The following is a 20,699-nucleotide window of genomic DNA, read 5'->3' as shown; positions in this document are numbered from 1 at the left end:
GTGTTGCACATTAATGTGTAGTCATCATGAGGCTTTATACGTTTGCGTCATCTCTCTTTTTAGGGTCTATGCTGGATATAATAAAGCACACGAGCAAGGAGGAGCACAAAAATGGGGCGCTAGATGAGCCCATTATTGCCACCATATTAAAAGAAGTCCTGGAAGGGCTGGATTACCTCCACAGAAATGGCCAGATTCACAGGTAAAACGCCATTTCATGAAAAGCCGACTGTGAATTTTAGATGGCTGTCACGGACCAAAGTCAAAGTAAGCAGAAGTTTTCCTCGTATTTTGCAAAAAAGCTCTGCGTCACTTCCTTGAAAGTTGTGCAGGATGAGAGGGTTTAAGTGTAATGTTACTGGAGCTTAATGCAACTTGTGCAATTGCCTTTATAAGTTTTAATAAACCCCCTAGCGTTCAAGGTCATTGGGAGCTCGGCCTAAACATTTATTACACCCGTGGGCAATGTTCCAAATGGCAGTGAGCTGAGGGACTCGTTCACACACACCAAGCTGCGATCAATGCTGCTCCACATACTAACCATGTTGTGTGACTGGGTTTTTTTGTTTGTTTTTTTCCTGTTTGGCTGACCATAGGGATGTAAAAGCGGGGAACATTCTGTTGGGCGAAGACGGATCCGTTCAGATAGCAGGTGTGTTCAGCATGGCAACTGCTCTTTTATTTGTCTTCAGTACGAGACAACGACCCCGATAGTTCAAATGCCTGTTGATACCAGAATCTAATTTGCGGATTTGGAAATAGTGTCAGTCATTTAATAAAAGAAGGTATCATTCAACCAGGATTAAATTTATTTTCCCCACTGCGATATAATTTCCACTCTCACGGGGAGTACTTTTGCGTCATAGTCCTAACGTAATAGTTGGAGTTCTCCACAGTATTTCGCTGGACTCTTGTTAAGGGTAAACAAGAAAATTAGTGGCGAGCATGCATGAATTTTTTTTTTTTGCTTTCGCTCGAGTTAGCTCTTCTACCATGTGATCATTTGCGTTCCATTATTCATGTGACTGGCAAAGTTGTGTTCGGAATTGCTGTACTTGAGGTCATTATCTTTGCCAGTCCTTAGATTCTCATGGAAGCAGAGTTAATTTCCTCATGCTGATACATGTACTGTCAGCACAGGCCAATGGCATCCAGCCCACAAGCTGTCGAGAACAGTCACTGTGCTGTGTGCCTGAAGGCTGGAATGACCTTCTCAGAGGAAACCACTAACCGTGTCGTGAAAAGCAAAATTCGAATTGGTCACAGTGTTAACAAGCCAATGTGAATGAAAATGAGTTGTTTTGAGGGGGGCTGGATTCAGCCGATTTCCCCACTGTCCACTCCAGAATATTTGCCATCCAATATTTAGTGTGGAAATAGGATGCGTCGTAAAGCCAACTGAGCACAGAGTCTTAAATTCAAGGAGTATACAATCTGCTTTTTATATTCGACAAATAGAATCCACCGGACTCTCCGAATATCTGTTATCGTCACAAAACAGACCATTTAACACACCCATGTTTCTCTCTCTTAGTCCTAGCAGAAAAAACACCAAAGTGCATTGTTTTGTGTTAAAGATTTTGGAGTTAGTGCGTTCCTCGCTACGGGAGGAGATATGACCAGAAATAAAGTACGGAAGACCTTTGTTGGGACACCATGTTGGATGGCACCGGAGGTGATGGAACAGGTGAGTCTAACTGTGTCTCAACATTCATCATATCACAACGACGAAATAACTATTAAATTATATTTGAATAATACTTGCATTAATATTTATGTGCTTGCCTATGCACCGCAATTTGGCCGTGATAAAACTATCATTAGTTAATTTAATGCATTAGATAATGTAATCACTGAGATAATGATATACATACCAACCCCCCAAGACTTGAGGTGAATACTAATGATACAGCAAATCATTATAATGCCATACCCACAGGTACGAGGCTATGATTTCAAAGCCGACATCTGGAGTTTTGGAATTACTGCCATAGAGTTAGCAACAGGGTCTGCACCCTACCACCGATACCCACCGATGAAGGTGAGCGTTGTGAATGCGTAATTGGTTGTTTAGACAGAGGGCAGTGTCCCGCACACAGTTGTAGCTTTTCCATGTCTTGCCAGCAACGCACAGTGGACAATGAACAATGTACATTAAAGCTGACAGCCGTGATTTCCCCCATCTGTCTCTCCTTCCCACAGCGAGAACTACAAACAAGGTGTCACAGCCATTGTCACTTTTGTGCCGTCAGCTCAGTAGTACACAGTTCCCACCCTTGTAAAAATGTTATTCTCAGGGTGTCCAGGTGGCGTGGTAGTCTATTCCGTTGCCTACCAACACAGTGATCAGTGGTTTGAATCCCCATGTTACCTCTGGCTTGGTCGGGCGTCCCTACAGACACAATTGGCCTTGTCTGCGGTTGGGAAGCCGGATTTGGGTATGTGTCCTGCACTAGCGCCTCCTCTGGTTGGTTGGGGCACCTGTTCGGGGGAGGGGGAACTGGGGGGAATAGCGTGATCCTCCCACTCACTATGTCCCCCTGGTGAAACTCCTCACTGTCAGGTGAAAAGAGGTGGCTGGCGACTCCACATGTATCATAGGAGACGTGGGAGTCTGCAGCCCTCCCCGGATCAGCAGAGGGGGTGGAGCAGCAACTGCGACGGCTCAGAAGAGTGGGGTAATTGGCCGGATACAATTGGGGAGAAAAAAAGGGGGGGGAAAGCCCCAAAAAAAAGTTATCCTTAGACCAAAGCTAAGACAGGCAATCTAATGTATTACAAACTACACTGAATTATATGGGGACACTGTTGTACTGTACTATTGACTCTAGGAGTGGTAGATTACCTGTCCGACCAAAATAACGCTACATCATCATCAAGTGTTTATCCTCCTCCCTGTTTGAGTAGGAATGTGTTTATTGCTGCACCACCCAGTCAAAACATTTTAACAGCGCCATATGGAGAGTGTCTCCAACCATGATGAAGATGCCAGTTAGTATTATGTAACCTGACTCCATGGTCCAGATGGATAAAATAAAAACGTATTACCGAGAAACATCCCTGACTTTAAGCTTTAACACTGGACACTAAACCACACTCACTGGTTGGTGGGTTAGTTTCAGTTGTTTTCAACCAATTAATTTAAATTTCTTTTAAAGTCAAAAAGCATTTGTACAGCAAATGACACTGCACAGGCAGCACGGAGGCTCAGTGGTTAGTATGGTCGCCTCACAGCAAAAAAGTCCTGGGTTTGAGCCCCGGGGTAGTCCAACCTTGGGGGTCGTCCCGGGTCGTCCTCTGTGTGGAGTTTGCATGTTCTCCCCGTGTCTGCATGGGTTTCCTCCAGGTGCTCCGGTTTCCTCCCACAGTCCAAAGACATGTAGGTCAGGTGAACCGGCTGTACTAAATTGTCCCTAGGTGTGAATGTGTGTGTGTGTGTCGGACCTGTGATGGCCTGGCGGCCTGTCCAGGGTGTCTCCCTGCCTGCTGCCCAGTGACTGCTGGGATAGGCTCCAGCATCCCCGCGACCCTGAGAGCAGGATAAGCGGTTCGGATAGTGGATGGATGGATGGATGGATGGATGGCACCGCACATCACTAGTCACATGCTGTAATTGGGTTTACTTGAAAAATGCAATGATGCATGCAACGCTAACATGAGATTAATTTCATTCTATTAGTAGTTTTCTTGTCTGAGCTTTATTTTGCTTCGCCGAACCATGTGTCTGTAATATTGCCTATTGAATTGTTAGGGTGGCTCAGACCATTTCCCCCCTGTCTTTTCAGGTCTTAATGCTAACCCTACAGAATGATCCACCCACTTTAGACACGGGAGTGGAGGACAAGGAAATGCTGAAGAAATATGGCAAATCATTTAGAAAGCTAATAACTATGTGCCTTCAGAAGGACCCCGCCAAAAGGTGAGCTTGTATCATGTTCTGTCTATCAACTAAATATTCTGATAGAGTCCAAGTGGGGATTTGTGACGAATAATAAGCCCTTAATCAACACATTATAGGTGCTGTTCTGTGACATATCTTGAAATTGTGTTTCCTCTGTCTGCAGGCCTACATCAGCAGAGCTCTTGAAGTGTAAATTCTTCCAAAAGGCCAAGGTATAGTAAGGTATTTTTATCTTGCATGTTTGTATCGTAATGGTCTACATCCACCTTCCTAATTTTCAGGCTTCACGCCAACCCCCATCAATAGTTCTATCACCATCCTTGCTGCCCTGAATGCCATAATATGCTTAATTGGTTGTTTTAAACAATGGCTCATACAAGCCTAAAACTATTAGAACTGAACAAATCATGATATACTATTCGGGCTGTAATGACATAACCACATTATAGATTATTGTCAATAAGTAGGCAGTCGTGGGTGTCCGGGTAGCGTAGCGGTCTATTCCGTTGCCTACCAACTCGGGGATCACCAGTTCGAATCCCCGTGTTACCTCCTACATACACAATTGGCCGTGTCTGCAGGTGGGAAGCCGGATGTGGGTATGTGTCCTGGTCGCTGCACTAGCGCCTCCTCTGGTCGGTCGGGGCGCCTGTTCTGGGGGGAATAGCGTGAGCCTCCCACGCGCTACGTCTCCCTGGTGAAACTCCTCACTGTCAGGTGAAAAGAAGCGGCTGGCGACTCCACATGTATGGGAGGAGACATGTGGTAGTCTGCAGCCCTCCCCGGATCAGCAGAGGGGGTGGAGCAGAGACCAGGACGGCTTGGAAGAGTGGGGTAATTGGCGAAGTACAATTGGGGAGGAAAAGGGGGAGACCCCCCCCCCCAAAAAAAAACAAGTAGGCAGTCAAGGAAGCAACAAAACAGAAGCCCGACAAATCGGATCCTCTGACGATCCAGTAGACCTAAAATTCTATTGCAGTCAAATCCGATATCCTAGTCTTATTCTTGAATCAAAACTTATCAAAGCCATGTGGCTTTTGTTTAATCTTAGTTGCCTAAATATTGGGTCAAAGAAAGGGCTTGGCTGCTGGAAAGGATGTATGATCTTGGTATTGGATATTCATTTGTGATTTGATTTGTATTTCAGTCAAATGTAGTTCATTAGCATAGTGAAGCTGATGTGATTACTCACAATTTTTGTTGTTTGACTTTTTTTAATTGTTTATTTTTTTATTATTTTTTTAATTCTACTACTATTACTTTCGGCTGCTCCCGTTAGGGGTCGCCACAGTGGATCATGCAGTTCCGTTTTTTTTTTTAATGTATTTAATTTTAAATGTATCATTTATTATGTATTTTTGTTTTATTTTTTAATCTATTTTATTTTAATTTTATTTTATCTATTTGTATACTTTATTTATTTATTAATGTTATTTTTATTTATATTTGGGGTAGTCATTGTTGGTTGGACTTAAGAAGGTATCTCTGCACCTGAGTACATCTAGCTGAACCTGTGTAGTAGGAGGTCTGTGGCAGAGAGACAAGCAGGTCAAATCACAAGTTCAGCATGTACGACCGCCACACCAGATGATTCCTGAATTCCACATTCAGAAACCATCAAACTCCGTCATTTAGATTTTCGTGTGTTTTGATCTGCGGTTTGATTTTCTCTTGCAGAACAGAGAGTATCTGGTTGAAAAGCTTCTGTGTTACGCACCAAAGATTGCCCAGAGAGCCAAGAAGGTACGTTAAAACAAATAGCCCTTGTAAAGTAACTCCACTATTGACTAAACATGAACAAATTATGTCAGAGTGCTGGGGATTGACGGAACCGTCGCTCTCTCCCTAAGTGTGTTGCATTTACAGTCAACACAAGCAGAGCGTACTCTCTTTTCTCAACACCTTGAACACTTCATGCCCCAACTGTTGTATCTGCAAATATGGGCCAGATGCTGGAAGCATATCAGTCATACAGAATGGATGTGCTGACAGGTCACACTGTAGTGGTCCCCGATGTCGCTCATGCAATCAAGCAGGTTTATTTATATAGCACATTTCATACACAGGGCAATTCAGTGTGCTTTACACAAATAAAAGCAGAAGAACGACCATATGAAATATAATTAAAAGAGAGTAAATAAAAACAAATAGGAACAATCATATAATTAAAAGAGTACAAAGTACATAAAATGTACCTTGAGTTAGTTATTAGAAAGAGTAATATAATTAAAAGACAGGCACTATAAAAAGAAAATACAAAGTACAAAAAAAAAAATAGAATAGTCACTTCCCCACCGGCAGTGACTAGAGATCTACTTCCAGAATTAAAGTGCAATTGGAATGAGGTGCAAGTTTTAATGCTCAGTTGTAGGCACAAGAAACAAATGTTCTTAACGTAAAACCCTGTGATGGCCTGGCGGCCTGTCCAGGGTGTCTCCCCGCCTGCCGCCCAGTGACTGCTGGGATAGGCTCCAGCATCCCCGCCACCCTGAGGGCAGGATAAGCGGTCTGGATAATGGATGGATGGACAGCTAAGATCTTCTGGTAGTTTGCTGCAGTTGCATGCAGCATAGCAGCTAACTGCTGCTTCGCCATGTTTGGCTTGGACTCCGAGCTGAGCTAACTGACCTGAGTCCATGGATCTTATGCCCCTTTTCCACTGCATGGTACCGGCTCAACTCAACTCTACTCTACTTACTTTTTTTGGGTTTTCCATTGGACAAAAGTTAGGGATAGTACCTGGTACCAAGTACTTTTTTTGGTACCACCTCCGTCGAGGTTGTAAGTGAGCTTAGCCGATACTAAAAGTTGACATGAAAATACCACTATAAATAAATAAATAAATAAAATTCGAATATAAATAAAATCTAAAAAAAAAAAACTGGTCAACACACCCACAGATGACCAGCGGGGCTTCGCCGTGAGGGGATACTGTCTGCAGTGGAAAACGTAATCCCAAAAAGTAAAGCGAGTAGAGTCGAGTCGAATAGAGTAGAGTCGACTTGAGCCAGAACCACGCAGTGGAAAAGAGGCATTTGAGCACTACCCACTTTATACTCGTCATACATGTCAGTGATGTATTCTGGGCCTACACCATTCAGTCATTTGTAGACAAGTAGCAGCACTTTAAAATCTGTTCTGTAACTGACTAGAAGCCGGTGTAAAGATTTCAGCACTGGGGTGATGTGCTCCGTTCCCCTGGTCCTGGGGTTAGCAGGCAAGCAGCAGACCGACGACAAACAGGACGAAATGTGAGGTGTTCGCATTAGCTAACAAAGAAGCACACATTACCGTGCTATTTGCTTGCTTGGTTGCCGTCTAGCCACAGTTAACTGGGCACAAGTGTGGTTATCTAGCGAGGCTGATATATTGGCTTCCCGTCATTCTCTGACTGACCGGCTCGGGTAAAGATAGGATAGAAATGGGAGCAGAGGGCTATTGCCGCGAGGCAGAGTGGCCGGGGCAAAGAGATGGAAATTCACTGACTTGGACAGGGGTAAATGGAGGACATGGTGGAGATGGTGGAGTGTATGACGTGAGCATGACGCTCAGAAAGAGCAGGGTGTCAATAAAGAGGGAGGCTCGGCCTGTTTACGGTTAGTGTGGTGACCACCAGGCTCCTTTTTAACTTATCGCACTGAAGTGTGCACTGAAAAAACAAACACTGTTATAGAGGTCCACATGAACCATTCCTGCTCCCCCACACCCACCCACACACACACACACACACACACACAACCCTTTATTTATATAGTACTTTTCTTTAGTAGTGTTTACAAAGTGTTTCACAGAATCAAAGAAGACAAACTCAAAATGGCCTCACAAGAACAGGATGTAAGAGGAAGTGGGATTCGATAAAAAAAGAATCTAAACTAATTTAAAAGGCGTATAAATCATCATGGGTAGCATGGTTGGCTCGGTGGTTAGTGCTGTTGCCTCACAGCGAGAAGGTACTGGGTTTTAACCCAGTCCGTCTGTGTGGAGGTTGCATGTTCTCCCACAGCCCAAAGACATGCATGTTCGATGAACTGGATTCTGGAAGTTGTCCATACATGTGACTGCTATCTGAGTAAACTGTTTATCTGAGCCCTGTAATGGATGGATGACCTGTCCAGGGAGTCTCTGCTTCCTGCCCAGTGCCTGCTGGGATATGCCCCCCCCCCCACACCGTGGTGACCTTGAATTGGATTAAGTGGATATAGATAGTGGTTGGATGGATGAATCATTATAATTTTGTTAACAATGGAAAATAAATTATAAGCAGAGATAACATGCCAACTAAAAAACACTGGAAATTTACACAGAAGCTATCCCTGTGATGGCCTGGCGGCCTGTCCAGGGTGTCTCCCCACCTGCCGCCCAGTGACTGCTGGGATAGGCTCCAGCATCCCCGTGACCGTGAGAGCAGGATAAGCGGTTTGGATAATGGAAGGATGGATGGATTATAGAAGTTACTTGAAAAATGATAGCGGCTCTGCTTACCTGATCTCCTCAGGTAGGCCATTTCAAAGCCTCGGGGTTCTGACTGGAAAAAAACTCAGTTGCCTTTTGAGACTTTAGAACGACCAGAAGCTCCTCATCTGAATACTCAGGTGACATGCTGGCTGATATGGAGTCAAGAGGTCTTTGATATGGCAAGAGGCCAGACCCTTCCGTGGTTCAGAAGTAATCAATAAAAATCTTAATGTCAACTCTGAAGTGGGGAATCCGGGTGGCATGGCGGTCTATTCCGGTGCCTACCAACATGGGGATCGCCGGTTGGAATCCCCGTGTTACCTCCGGCTTGGTCGGGCGTCCCTACAGACACAATTGGCTGTGTCTGCAGGTGGGAAACCGGATGTGGGTATGTGTCCTGCTCTCTGCACTAGCGCCTCCTCTGGTCAGTTGGGGTGCCTGTTCAAGGGGGAGGGGAACTGGGGGGAATAGTGTGATCCTCCCACGTGCTACACCCCCCTGATGGACCTCCTGTCAGGTGAAAAGGAGCAGCTGGTGACTCCACATGTATCAGAGGAGGCATGTGGTAGTCTGCAGCCCTCCCCGGATTGGCAGAGGGGGTGGAGCAGTGACTGGGATGGCTCAGAAGAGTGGGGTAATTGGCCAGATACAATTAGGGAGAAAAGGGGGGGGGGCTTCTGAAGTGAACAGGTAGCCAAGCCAAGCGAGAATCGGAGCGATGTGCTCAAATTTCTATGGCAGCAGCATTTTGAACAAGCTGGAGACTAGCGAGAGACTTTGAATCAATTCTCGGTAATCCAAACGGGACATGATAAAGGAATGAACAAAAACTTCCAAGTACAAACAAAACAAAAACAGCATACACTATTACAATTCATCTGAACACATTGTTCAGATATGGAATACAGAGCGGATGCCCAGGCAGTGTCCAGTTCACGTTGTTGCACAGGTAGATAGATACGGTGAGTCAGAGGGCCAGTGTCCCTTCTTTGTGCTGCTTCGACCCATGAGGTCGTCTCTATTATTCAGTCAGCAGACTCAGCTCATCCTGCAGAGAAAGGCGCTGTTCCAGAAACATTACCGCCTCAGGATGCTGTGGCCTCTTTGTCCTCTTTGAGGATGTCGGAGACCTTTCCTTCTGGTTGCCGTTATTTTTCCCAAGGTCTCTTTTTCACATCCATCCCTTCTCCCCGCATGTCATCCCAAAGCCTCCATCCCCCAAAGACTACCAATAGTTTTACCTCCTTCCTCTTACCCCTCTCTCTGAGGTTCGATGAATAGAAATTATTCTCCTCTGAGATCAGTCTTGTCAAACCCAGGGAAGCAAAGAAAAAGTGGCATTTGAAATTAAAGGATAAAGGGGCATCCGGGTAGCATAGCGGTCTATTCCGTTGCCTACCAACATGGGGATCGCTGGATCAAATCCCAGTGCTACCGCCGGCTTGGTCGGGCGTCCCTACAGACACAATTGGCCCTGTCTGCGGGGGGGAGCCAGATGTGGGTATGTGTCCTGGTCACTGCACTAGCGCCTCTCTGGTCAGTCGGGGCGCCTGTTCGGGGGGGAGGGGGAACTGGGGGGAATAGTGTGATCCTCCCACGTGCTACGTCTACCTGGTGAAGCTCCTCACTGTCAGGTGAAAAGAAGAGGCTGGTGACTCCACATGTATGGGAGGAGGCATGTGGTAGTCTGCAGCCCTCCCCGGATCAGCAGAGGGGGTGGAGCAGTGACTGGGACGGCTCGGAAGAGTGAGGTAATCGGCCAGATACAGTTGGGGTCTCGAACCCCCCCCCCCCAAAAAAAAGAAAGGATAAAGAAATCTATGCTGTTAAAATGACGGACAGGTTTTTCTGCACCTTGTTATCCTTAAATACCATGGTGGAAGCAATGTGATATGATGCACATTAACCTCAAAGGATTAGAAGAAGAGATTTGTTGCCAAACATGATTAAAACATTCATATTCTGTTTAAACAGGGCTTGATTATATGTCAGTGGAAGATCAGGAAGATATACTCTCATCAGTATTGACCAACCAAATCAAATCAGATGAATAGTCTATTTGCAGAAGGAAGGAAATTAAAGAAGAATTAAATGAATTGATGTGAAGGAAAATAAGGATGAAATGAAAGAAGAAAAGTTGGCATGGAAGAAAACATAAAGGAAGGAGTATGAAGAAGACTGGACATAGGGATGCTAATGGTTGCAGAACTTACGCACAGTGGTATTTCTGGCCATTCTGGTGCCCTGGGCGAGACCCTCCCCCCCCAAAAAAGCACCATCTTCGGGGGGGGGGGGGGAATAACGCTTTAATTTTACAGTTAGAAACACGAAAAAAATAAAAGTGCAACAGAAGGTGTGCAAAAAAATTAAACAAAAAAGACTCAATATATTATGTGCAGTTATAAAATAAATAATTGAAAAATATAAAATCAAATAAATGGAAAAATAAGAAAATATTTACCAATATGCAATCAAATATTTAACAATAGGTGCATTTCTTTCATCATCGTCTCACTCATAACAAATAAGTCTTAAAGCATCTATTATTCATTTTATTTTTATAATCATTAAAAATACATGGGCAGCGGTTAGTACGGTCGCCTCACAGCAAGAAGGTCCCGGGTTCGAGCCCTTGGGTAGTCCAACCTTGGGGTCGTCCCGGGTCGTCCTCTGTGTGGAGTTTGCATGTTCTCCCCGTGTCTGCGTGGGTTTCCGCCGGGTGCTCCGGTTTCCTCCCACAGTCCAAAGACATGTAGGTCAGGTGAATTGGCCGTACAAAATTGTCCCTAGGTGTGAATATGTGTGTTTGGGTGTGTGTGTGGGCCCTGTGACGGCCTGGCGGCCTGTCCAGGGTGTCTCCCCACCTGCCGCCCAATGACTGCTGGGATAGGCTCCAGCATCCCCGCAACCCTGCGTAGGATAAGTGGTTTAGATAATGGATGGATAAAAATACATATAGATCAAACTGCCCCCAAAATATATGCTTGTTTGTTTTTTGGGGAGGGGGTGGGGCAGTTGGCGTCCCCCTTGCAGTTGGTGCCCTGTGCGGCCGCCAAGGTTGCCTGTGCCTAGAAGCGCCCCTGCTCACGTACATACAAAGTGTGAGGCATTGAACACAATGAGGACCCGCGCGCTGTTGTTGATTATTGTGAAATCACAAAAAGAGGCTGAGATTTTTCTGCACCCCAGAAAAATATTGGCTGAATGTCCAGCAGAGGGCACCCCGTGACTCACAGTGGAGCTGCCGACGGGGAGAAGTGTAGGTGGTGTCAGACAAAGGCTAGATATGGAGCATCTGACAGTGAACTTGGTGAGCAGCTCGCATTGATCTGTAGTATAATGGAAAGCTGGAAAACGCAGTTCATATTTGTGGCTTTTAGATCTAATTTGTGGCAAAGTACAGAGATGATGATAGAATATTGATTGTAAGCGGCATGGACATTTTCTGAAATCTCCAAATGCAGGGTGTTTTACCTGGATGAACAGCTATCTTCTCATCTGTAATTGTTAACACCAGCTGTTGCTGTTGTTGTCTTGGTGCCACATGTTTCATTGGTTCTGTTAAACAAATTTAAGTGCTGTGTATTATCCTAATATTTGTTCTGCCTTTTCTATATTGCTGGGGTATTGTGTGTTTTCTTGCACATGTGTGTGTGCGTGTGTGTGTGTGTGTGTGTGCGTGCGCGCATATGCGTGTGTTTCTGTATTGTGTGCAAAAATGCAATGTACAGCTTTTGGCCCCCGAGGGAGCTGATGAATGTTTGTTTTGCTCAAGGAGCCTGAGCAGAGCTGGGGGAGCCTGGGCTCCGTGTCGGGTTCAGAGAGAGAACCTGACACCACCAGAAGGGTAGTGCTTCTTTACGTTCACCCTAGTCTAGAGCCGGGGCTCTTCAAATGACCCCAGTGTTTGTGGCTTATACAGCTTTGTGTGCTATCTTCCCTGTCATCATGCTGGCCACGTCCCTCTACAGCTGGCTTTGTTGAACTGTCTCACACCGTAATCTGGAGAAATCTTAAGAATCACGGGCTTTACTGCTGACTCTACCATACTTATCTGCTTAAAACTGTTAATCCAATACTAGTCGCATTTTAAGATTAATATCAGTGTTTAACTAGGCTCACATCACACTGAGTGTTTTACTTGTGTTGTCTCTCCAATTGACTGTCAATGAGTTTTTCCATTGCACTGTGCTGTATCCACGCTGGGCCTACTACTGGTATGGTATACTGCTTTATATATCGCAATACTGAGCTTTTGTGTAGGTCACCTGCGCATCACTGAGGTAATAATGATGATCGCTACCATTCAGCACCAAAAATATGTTTCTGATCACCATGTAGGGCTGGGCGATAATTCAATATTGTCGTTTATGGTCTTTCAGTGGTACTGTATCAGGATGTAATTCTGATATTTTCATGTCGTGATACACCATTTTGTTTGTCTAAATTAATGATAGAGAATCTGCTACCAAAGATTTCTCACAAAATGAGGTATGAAATATTTGATAGCGTATTATTTGAAAACTAGTTTTGGTTTTATATTATACTTTATATGACCAAACAGTTAAATGGGAGGAACCTCGGTTGGGTTCTGAAACATGGTATTCTTGCATGTGAAAGCAGATGTTGTCATGTGATATCGTGTAAAAATTCCCCATGATTATTGTGATAATATCTTCTATGTTGCACAGCACTACCAGTATGCCTCTATTGTTCCTTTAGTGTGACTTTGGCTAATGGAAAAACATATTGCTACAGCTCAATTCACTCGCTATCAATGGAGACTTCTGTTTTTTGCAACCCCGTGTCTTATTCTTATAGCTTTTGCCATCGTGCATATTGGTTGTGATATTTTACTCACCAGTTGTATTTTGGAGAATTTGGAAACGGGACCACCGCTGGACACAACTTTACAACAGCGTTTTATGGGGCAAACAAAAAAGCCTCAAACCTGTCCTTTCAGCAACAACAACAACAAAAAACAACCTAGTGCCTTATACGACAGCGGTCTTGCTAAAAACGGAAACGTTTTTCCTTTGCGTTTTAAAAAAGTTCCGCGTTCAGACGAGATCGTTTTGAATACGATCCGCATGCACACGGATCCGCAAAAAACGACTGAAAACGCTGTAGTGTGCATGCCAGGCCAGTAGTTGGCGGTGAACTTTGTAGTAGAGAGCTCTTCCGGTGGACCGTGCGCCTGCGCACAAACGCTTTCCTCGCGGAGCGTTGAGTGAACAGACGGTTGACGAGTGTACGCTTGAAAACAGATCGTTTTGTCTGAACGGACGATGAAGTGGAGTTGTTATTCCGAGTGACCCTGAACTATAAAGCGTGACAATTTCAGGAAAACGTTGATTGGGACTCAAGCCAGTCAAAGTCCGCGCGTTATTAAACTTGGCAGGGATAACAGCCAATGGGTAATCCGCCATTGTTAATGTTGTGGGTGTTGTCTTATTCTTTGTGTTTATTGGCGGCTGGCAAACAACGAATTTGTGCACTACCGCCACCAGCTGGTATGGAGTGGCTCAGACTATTATTTACGCTACCCCCCCCCCCCCAAAAAAACCAAACAAACCTCAAATCTTCATTAAATTAGTTACTCTATGAAACTGAAACAAGATTTTATAACACTTAGTTGAATATGTTGTCCTCTTACGCGCGCATGGCTATTTGACTGAAAACGTAATACGCATGTGCGAAGTGGGGCCGTGACGTCACCGTTTTCGCCGGAAGCGGTTTTGCTGGTTTACGCGGCGACGCTGGAGTTGCGTTTTCGAAAGACGTCGCTCCGGGACTTGGTTTCAAAAGTTCGCGTTTTCAGGTCCCCAAAACACCGCTGTCGTGTGAACGAACCGGCCAATATGCAACAATACTTGACCGTTTTATGTTGAAAACGTTGCCGTGGAAACGGCCCTTAATTAGACTGCGTTTCCCTTTATCTATGATTTGTCATCTGCGCTGGCCAGGTAGTCAATCTATGGTTAATACTACTAGAGGCTGGTCATTCCTGCAAGCTGAACCAGGAAGTAGTTTGGCCATGCGGTTTACCCATTGGTAATGTAAACTACTAATAAGACCCGTTAACCCCAGGCGCCCGGGTGGCGTAGCGGTCTGTTCCGTTGCCTACCAACGCGGGATCGCCGGTTCGAATCCCCGTGTTGCCTCCGGCTTGGTCGGGCGTCCCTACGGACACAATTGGCCGTGCCTGCGGGTGGGAAGCCGGATGTGGGTATGTGTCCTGGTCGCTGCACTATTGCTTCCTCTGGTCGGTCGGGGCGCCCCCGATCCCGGATCGGCGGAGGGGAGGTGGAGCAGCGAACGGGACGGCTCAAGAGGAGCTGGGTAATTGGCCGGATTCAAATTGGGGAGAAAAAGGGGGGAAAATTGGAAAGGGGAAAAAAAATATAAGCCCCTTTAGCCGAGCGGTTAGTGATGTCGCCTTGTGGTGCAGTACACCCCGTATCGAATCACGCACCGGGCAAGAAAATAACAGGTTACAGTAATATTGAATATTTTAGGTAATTATTCCCTGCCTGCTGCACAGTGCCTGCTGGGATAGGCTCCCGCGACCCTGAAAGCAGGATAAGCGGTTCAGATAATGGATGGATGGATATTTTTTAACTTGGCACTTTAATTTTCACTTCCAAATACATGGTTTAGATAACTGGATTGAATTGAAAATGTCCACAATGAATCCAGTGCGTAAAATCTTGTCATAACTGGTATGTGTGATGTTAAAAACTACGAAAATAAGACCCAGGTTGTAGAAAAAAGGAGTTATCCTTTAACAATAAAACAAAGTTGAGTTTAACATTCTGTGTGTTGCGTATATGTTGTGGTCCAGGTGAGGAGAGTCCCGGGCTCTAGTGGCCACCTGCACAAGATGGAGGACGGAGACTGGGAATGGAGCGATGATGAGCTGGACGAGGGCAGTGAAGAGGGCAAGGCTGCGGTGTATCAGGGCAGGGTGGGTGAGACCAATATTCAGACCAGGCTCATTAATGTCCAACACCTGATATGTGCCCACATGATGACAGCATAATCACATACAAAGGGAATATAACCATAACAGTGATGAGAAATGTTCAATAGACATTATTTCTGGATATTTTTTCAAGTTTTTATCTTTACAGTAGTTTGATTTACACCCATTCTTATTATGACAAAATGTCCCAAGCAGTTATTTTGTGTCCGACTTCAGATTGAGGTGTTGCTCATTAGTGATGCATGCAACATTCAACCTGTAGAGTGGTATTGCTATGTTGCTTCCCCCCTTGTCTTTGCCCCTATACCTCCCCTCTCTACCTGAACAGTGAGGATATCTGTGATAGCAGATGGGTCGTCTCTGTCACAAGTCATGAGATAGTTGTAATGGGCTTGAAGATGGCAGCATGGAGCTGATGTTGGAATGGAAGTAGATATCTATGATCACAGATCTGAGAGTCCTTTGATAAAGAAAGCCAACCTGAATGTCTTCCTCAGTTAATTAATTAGGCTTCTCAAAGCAACGATGCAACAAATGGAAAGATTGACCTAGAATAGTTGACATTTACTGTGTTAGTTGGCTTATATGGCGAGAGAGAGATGCATACATACATACATACATACATACATTCCAGTAGCAGCTGGTGCTAAAAAATTTGGGGGGGGGGGCACAATTTACCTTGGTACACCTGACGGCTGCTTTAATATCCACACAATCAAAGAGGTATTCAGAAGGATAATGTAGCCTAAAGATTTTATCAGGGTTCATAGACGGTGGATGATTGACAGTTGAGTCAATCATGTTCACACCGGTGTGAACATGATTGACAGCCACGAGAATTGTCCAATCACATTAGATTAAAAAACATTAAAACAATACCAATTCGCTGCCAATAAACGTGGGAGTGTCTGGGGCGCACAGAACTGTGCCCCCTGGAAAATCTGAAGAAACCAATCAGACAGCAGCCTCAGGTCACCTGCTCGCCACAAGTTTGAGGGCTTACATAAGGTCTCGTTTGGCTGGCGCCCCTCACCCAGGAAGTATCTGTATTCAGACAGAAATCAACCAAATACCATTTGGAACCAATATTTAATGCTGCTGACAGGCGCCCACAGACTGAAAAACATTTTTATTTCGTAATTATTTGCATGAAACGGCTAAATAATATTTAGCATGTTAAAGTAGATTTTCAACTCTTGATATTTGAAGGGGACGGTGTCCCAGCGCCCTTTACTGGCCAGCTGCCACTGATACATACATACTACATACATACATACATACATACATACATACATACATACAGGGATTAGATATAGAGACATAATTACATAGATAAAAATTTTCATTCCCTCTTGGGAGGCCAAGCAAAAAAATTTGTTTGTGTTTTAGACTAACAATATAAACTTACATGTGCTTAATATTTCCCTCCAGTCACGAAGGTTGAGAGAGGAGACCAAAGACGTAAGTTAGCTCTTTTGTTACATAAACATTTCGACACGCAATCGAAATTGTTTGTATTTTTGTTTGTCAGCGAGGCTTAAAGATGTCTCCGGTGTGTTTGTTTAATTTAATAACTTGGCAGTGAGACCCCATTGGAAATGCTATCATCCTGCCTTCTTGGGCAACGTCTTTTGTAAGAATCATGAAATCTATTATAAGCCGTGTTTGCTTGGCTACCCTCACTTCCTCTGTTTTATGGATATTAAACCGGTCCCTGCAGCAGTTTTTTATTTGCTTTAATAGAGCCAGAGACAAATTGTTTCTCATTGATTGTTTTGTATTGACTTTGCTGTGTTTTCCTGGGTAGAGGAGTGTTGATTTGATATTTACCAACGCTGCTGTAGCACTTGCACAGTTATGCATCTAATTTTTTTCTTCCCCCTCCTAGAATGAGGCAAATACCAACAATGTCCCTATTGAAGGGCTCTCTATTCAGCATCCCCAGGTGAGGGATGCTGCTGCACCGTTCATTTGTCGTGATTCACTGACCTTGTGTGTAGTGCGTGCACGCATGCGCGCGTGTGTCTACGTGTGTGAGTGCCGTTCTCCTGGAGGGATCCTCTCAGCTGTAATAACTCAGAGTAAATGGCCAACTGGCCGACGGTGCCGGCTCGGTGCCTGGGTCTTTCAAGTCTAAAAGGCTCTCGGCCATTGCATCCCATTTTCTAAGGCTATTGTCATTTTGAGAATGAGCCGTAGTAGTTTTGGGGTGTAACCCCCCCCTTGTGTCTGACAAAGATTAAAGCCAGATGTGCTGGCGCAGAATTGCTGCAATCAGGAACTAAACAAGAGCGCTGCCCAGTGCTGTGAAGACTACTTCTACATCTCTGTCCCCTGGTAACAGTCCAAATTTGTCATACAAGGAGCCCATCTAGGATGTGTCCAAAAGAAAATGGTAAAAATGTCTTGATCTGTGCACAGCGCAACTTCATAGATTCCCCCGATCTTTTTGGTTTGGTCTTTTTTTCTCTCCCGCATTACTTTCCTCACTTTCGCTTTAAATGGAAAATTGTGGTTTGGCTCTCTGATGTCAGTGGCTATGTTTCCAACCAGCTAATTTTATGGCAATTTTGAAGTGATGAATACTAAAATCTGCATGGCAATATTGCAAAAGAGAATTTTTGTATATGACAGAGATAAATAAATACATTGGCATAAAGATAAAGAGCAGCTGAAATGGAACTTATATTTTTCCAGTGGTAAATCATTTTATACACCCTTGTGCCCAGCACTCAGAGAGCTGAATAACCAGCCAATGGAAATGCACCCGACTGAAAAAATAATACCTAAAATTGGCTTGAATGGAAATTTGGCTTGTGAACACAATGTAAATAAGCTCATCAGACTCTTTCATACACAGGTTGAACCATATGAACGCGCAGCCTACATCCGAGGGGCTGTCAACATGGTCCTACGGCTAAGGTGAGGCAAAACGTCCGGGTCACATTATTTCCCCAGGCTTTTGTTACCTCCTGTGCTTATCTGTATCCAATGGCACTGATATGCACACGCCACAAACTTTTGATGTTCTTGAATGGCGGGTTTGGGGGGGGGGGGGAGTAAATGTCATCATTCCTGGTACGAGGTAACAAAACAAGACACCGTGGTGACAAACAGCAGAGATGTTTCTTGGGAAACGAGTCGCCCTAAAGCAGAGAGGACATTCGCCCCACCTGAATCGGCCCAAACAGTTACCGTATTTATCATTTCTTTAACAGTAGTTCTAATCCCATAGGTTGGTAAAGGAGCTAATGACCTTTAGCGAGGTTAGGAGATGATCCGGCGCTTCCATGGAGCCTTTCTTCTCGATTTGTCTCACTGGTTGTGTCAAAGGGAGGACGGGGAGGAAACTGCTATGCTCAATTTGCTTTCCTTTGGCGGCGCTCCATATTCTGTTCTGTTCTCCGAGACTGACCCAGAAGACACTGATAGCACTGAAAGCAACACAGTCTTGTTTAATTAAACCGATTCGAGATCATGAAAATATTCCTTGTGATGCAAATTTGAAGGTTTTTTTTTTTTTTTTTTAATGGTGATAAATATTGGGTCTGAGAGTCGTACAATATTTGCCATCAAAATCCCTCCCGGCAGTCTGTTTACGTTCTGTTCTGTGTTACTTCCCGTTCAGCAAAACCCGAGCAGATCTGAAGCATAATATACGATGTGCATAAGTAGGAAGATGAAGGCAAACATGCAAGACTGTTGGTAACTCTCTCTGCATATACATGTACACACACTCACATACACACATGCATAGAGGCATAAGAAGATTGAGTGGGCATTTTTAGGGATGCAGCTGGCTTTACAGACAAACAATAGTACATTTCTGGACTGTGGAAAGTCTGCTGTCTGCTCCTTGATGAGCCGGGTGCAGAGCGGGCTCTGGGTCGATGAGATAGCAGGCATTTGAGGGGCCTCCCCAGGCACCCCACGCTGCACACAAAGCCATCTTATCCTCTGCTCACAAACAGAGTAGCAAAAGGGTTGCAACTAGAGCTCACTGCTTGGTGACTGGAGAAATGTAATTACTCCAACCTTGACATGCAGATAATTGGAAAGTTCTTTGATGTTTGGGGCTTTTGGTGCCTCTGAGTGGCCGGATTCTTCCGTGAGCTTTTTGGGTTATCTGTTTCCGTGGGTAGTTCGCTCTGTCTGTCTGGTCTCCCAACTAAACAGTTCCTGTCCTAATTAATGACGTGCTGCTTGAATTAAGTCTGGACTCCACGAGGTGTCTTTCAGTCGCTGCTTTGTGCCCTTCTGGATGGAATAACACAAGTTGTCACCAGACAAGATCAGTTGTCTTGATCTGAGCTAAAACACTCAGTATCTGTCAAACACGGGCCAAAAGAGAGTGCATCAGTGAAAAGGCTGTTTCTGAATGTTTTCCACTGAAGGCGTGGTTCAGATCAGCTCTAATGGTTTTAGCGGAGCCCTGCCAACCCCGACAGAGGATTTTCAGATGAATCTGTTTTGACATGCTAGCCACATTAGCATGTGGCTGCACTAACAATGGAACTTCTGTGAAACACCGTCTGTTTCATAAACTGTTAAATAAGAACTTGACCGAGCGTCACATTCCGACTGATTCCTCAGCGAGATTCCTTTGTAAATGCTGTGTCGCACCAATTAAAAGCGTCTCTGTCGTCCGGGCGGCATGGCGGTCTATTCCGTTGCCTACCAACACAGGGATCGCCGGTTCGAATCCCTGTGTTAACCTCCAACTTGGTCGGGCGTCCCTACAGATACAATTGGCCGTGTCTGCGGGTGGTCGGTCGGGGCACTTGTTCAGGGGGGAGGGGGAACTGGGGGTAATGGCGTGATCCTCCCATGCGCTACGTCCCCCTGGTGAAACTCCTCACTGTCAGGTGAAAAGAAGCAGCTGGTGACTCCACATGTATGGGAGGAGGCATGTGGTAGTCTGCAGCCCTCCCCGGATCAGCAGGGGGTGGAGCAGAGACCAGGACGGCTCGGAAGAGTGGGGTAATTGGCGAAGTACAATTGGGGTGGGGAAAAAAGGGGGTGGGGGGATTTTAAAAAAAAAAAAGCATCTCTGAACATAGCTCAGACTGAGCTTCAATGATAAGCTTTTTGCGAATGTCCCCTGTAGGACCCCCCCCCCCACACACACACACACACACACATATCAGGAGGCATGTGTGCCAAATGTTGTTGTGTTGGCCATTGTCAAAGTGTGTTATGTCTCCCTTTTGTTTTAAAGTTAATCTAGCCCGTTGACACGTGAATAGAGTTCTTCATGGCTGCTCTGTACATTTGGACGTTCAGTTTTTCATTCCGTCGCTGACAGATGGGACCCTGAACATGTAACTGCATGTGTAGTTTTATTTCGGGTGGAGTTGT

The 20,699-nt window shown here is 45.0% G+C and overlaps 1 protein-coding gene across 1 annotated transcript in view; it reads left to right on the top strand.

Moving 5' to 3' along the window:
* Positions 1–20,699, top strand: part of stk39 (serine threonine kinase 39) — a 50,007-nt gene that overhangs the window by 5,078 nt on the left and 24,230 nt on the right. Inside the window, exons 4-14 of the mRNA XM_056289367.1 lie at positions 64–202; positions 597–652; positions 1,578–1,687; positions 1,940–2,041; positions 3,786–3,919; positions 4,065–4,113; positions 5,579–5,644; positions 15,201–15,323; positions 16,773–16,802; positions 17,230–17,286; positions 18,202–18,263. Of these exons, the coding sequence (XP_056145342.1) occupies positions 64–202; positions 597–652; positions 1,578–1,687; positions 1,940–2,041; positions 3,786–3,919; positions 4,065–4,113; positions 5,579–5,644; positions 15,201–15,323; positions 16,773–16,802; positions 17,230–17,286; positions 18,202–18,263 (928 nt within the window). The remainder of the gene's footprint in view (positions 1–63; positions 203–596; positions 653–1,577; positions 1,688–1,939; positions 2,042–3,785; positions 3,920–4,064; positions 4,114–5,578; positions 5,645–15,200; positions 15,324–16,772; positions 16,803–17,229; positions 17,287–18,201; positions 18,264–20,699) is intronic.

Source organism: Lampris incognitus, chromosome 11 (genome assembly GCF_029633865.1).
Source record: "Lampris incognitus isolate fLamInc1 chromosome 11, fLamInc1.hap2, whole genome shotgun sequence".
NCBI classification, from domain to species: domain Eukaryota; kingdom Metazoa; phylum Chordata; class Actinopteri; order Lampriformes; family Lampridae; genus Lampris; species Lampris incognitus.
The sequence above is the reverse complement of the archived record's forward strand: the minus strand, read 5'-3'. Positions and strand labels throughout refer to the sequence as shown.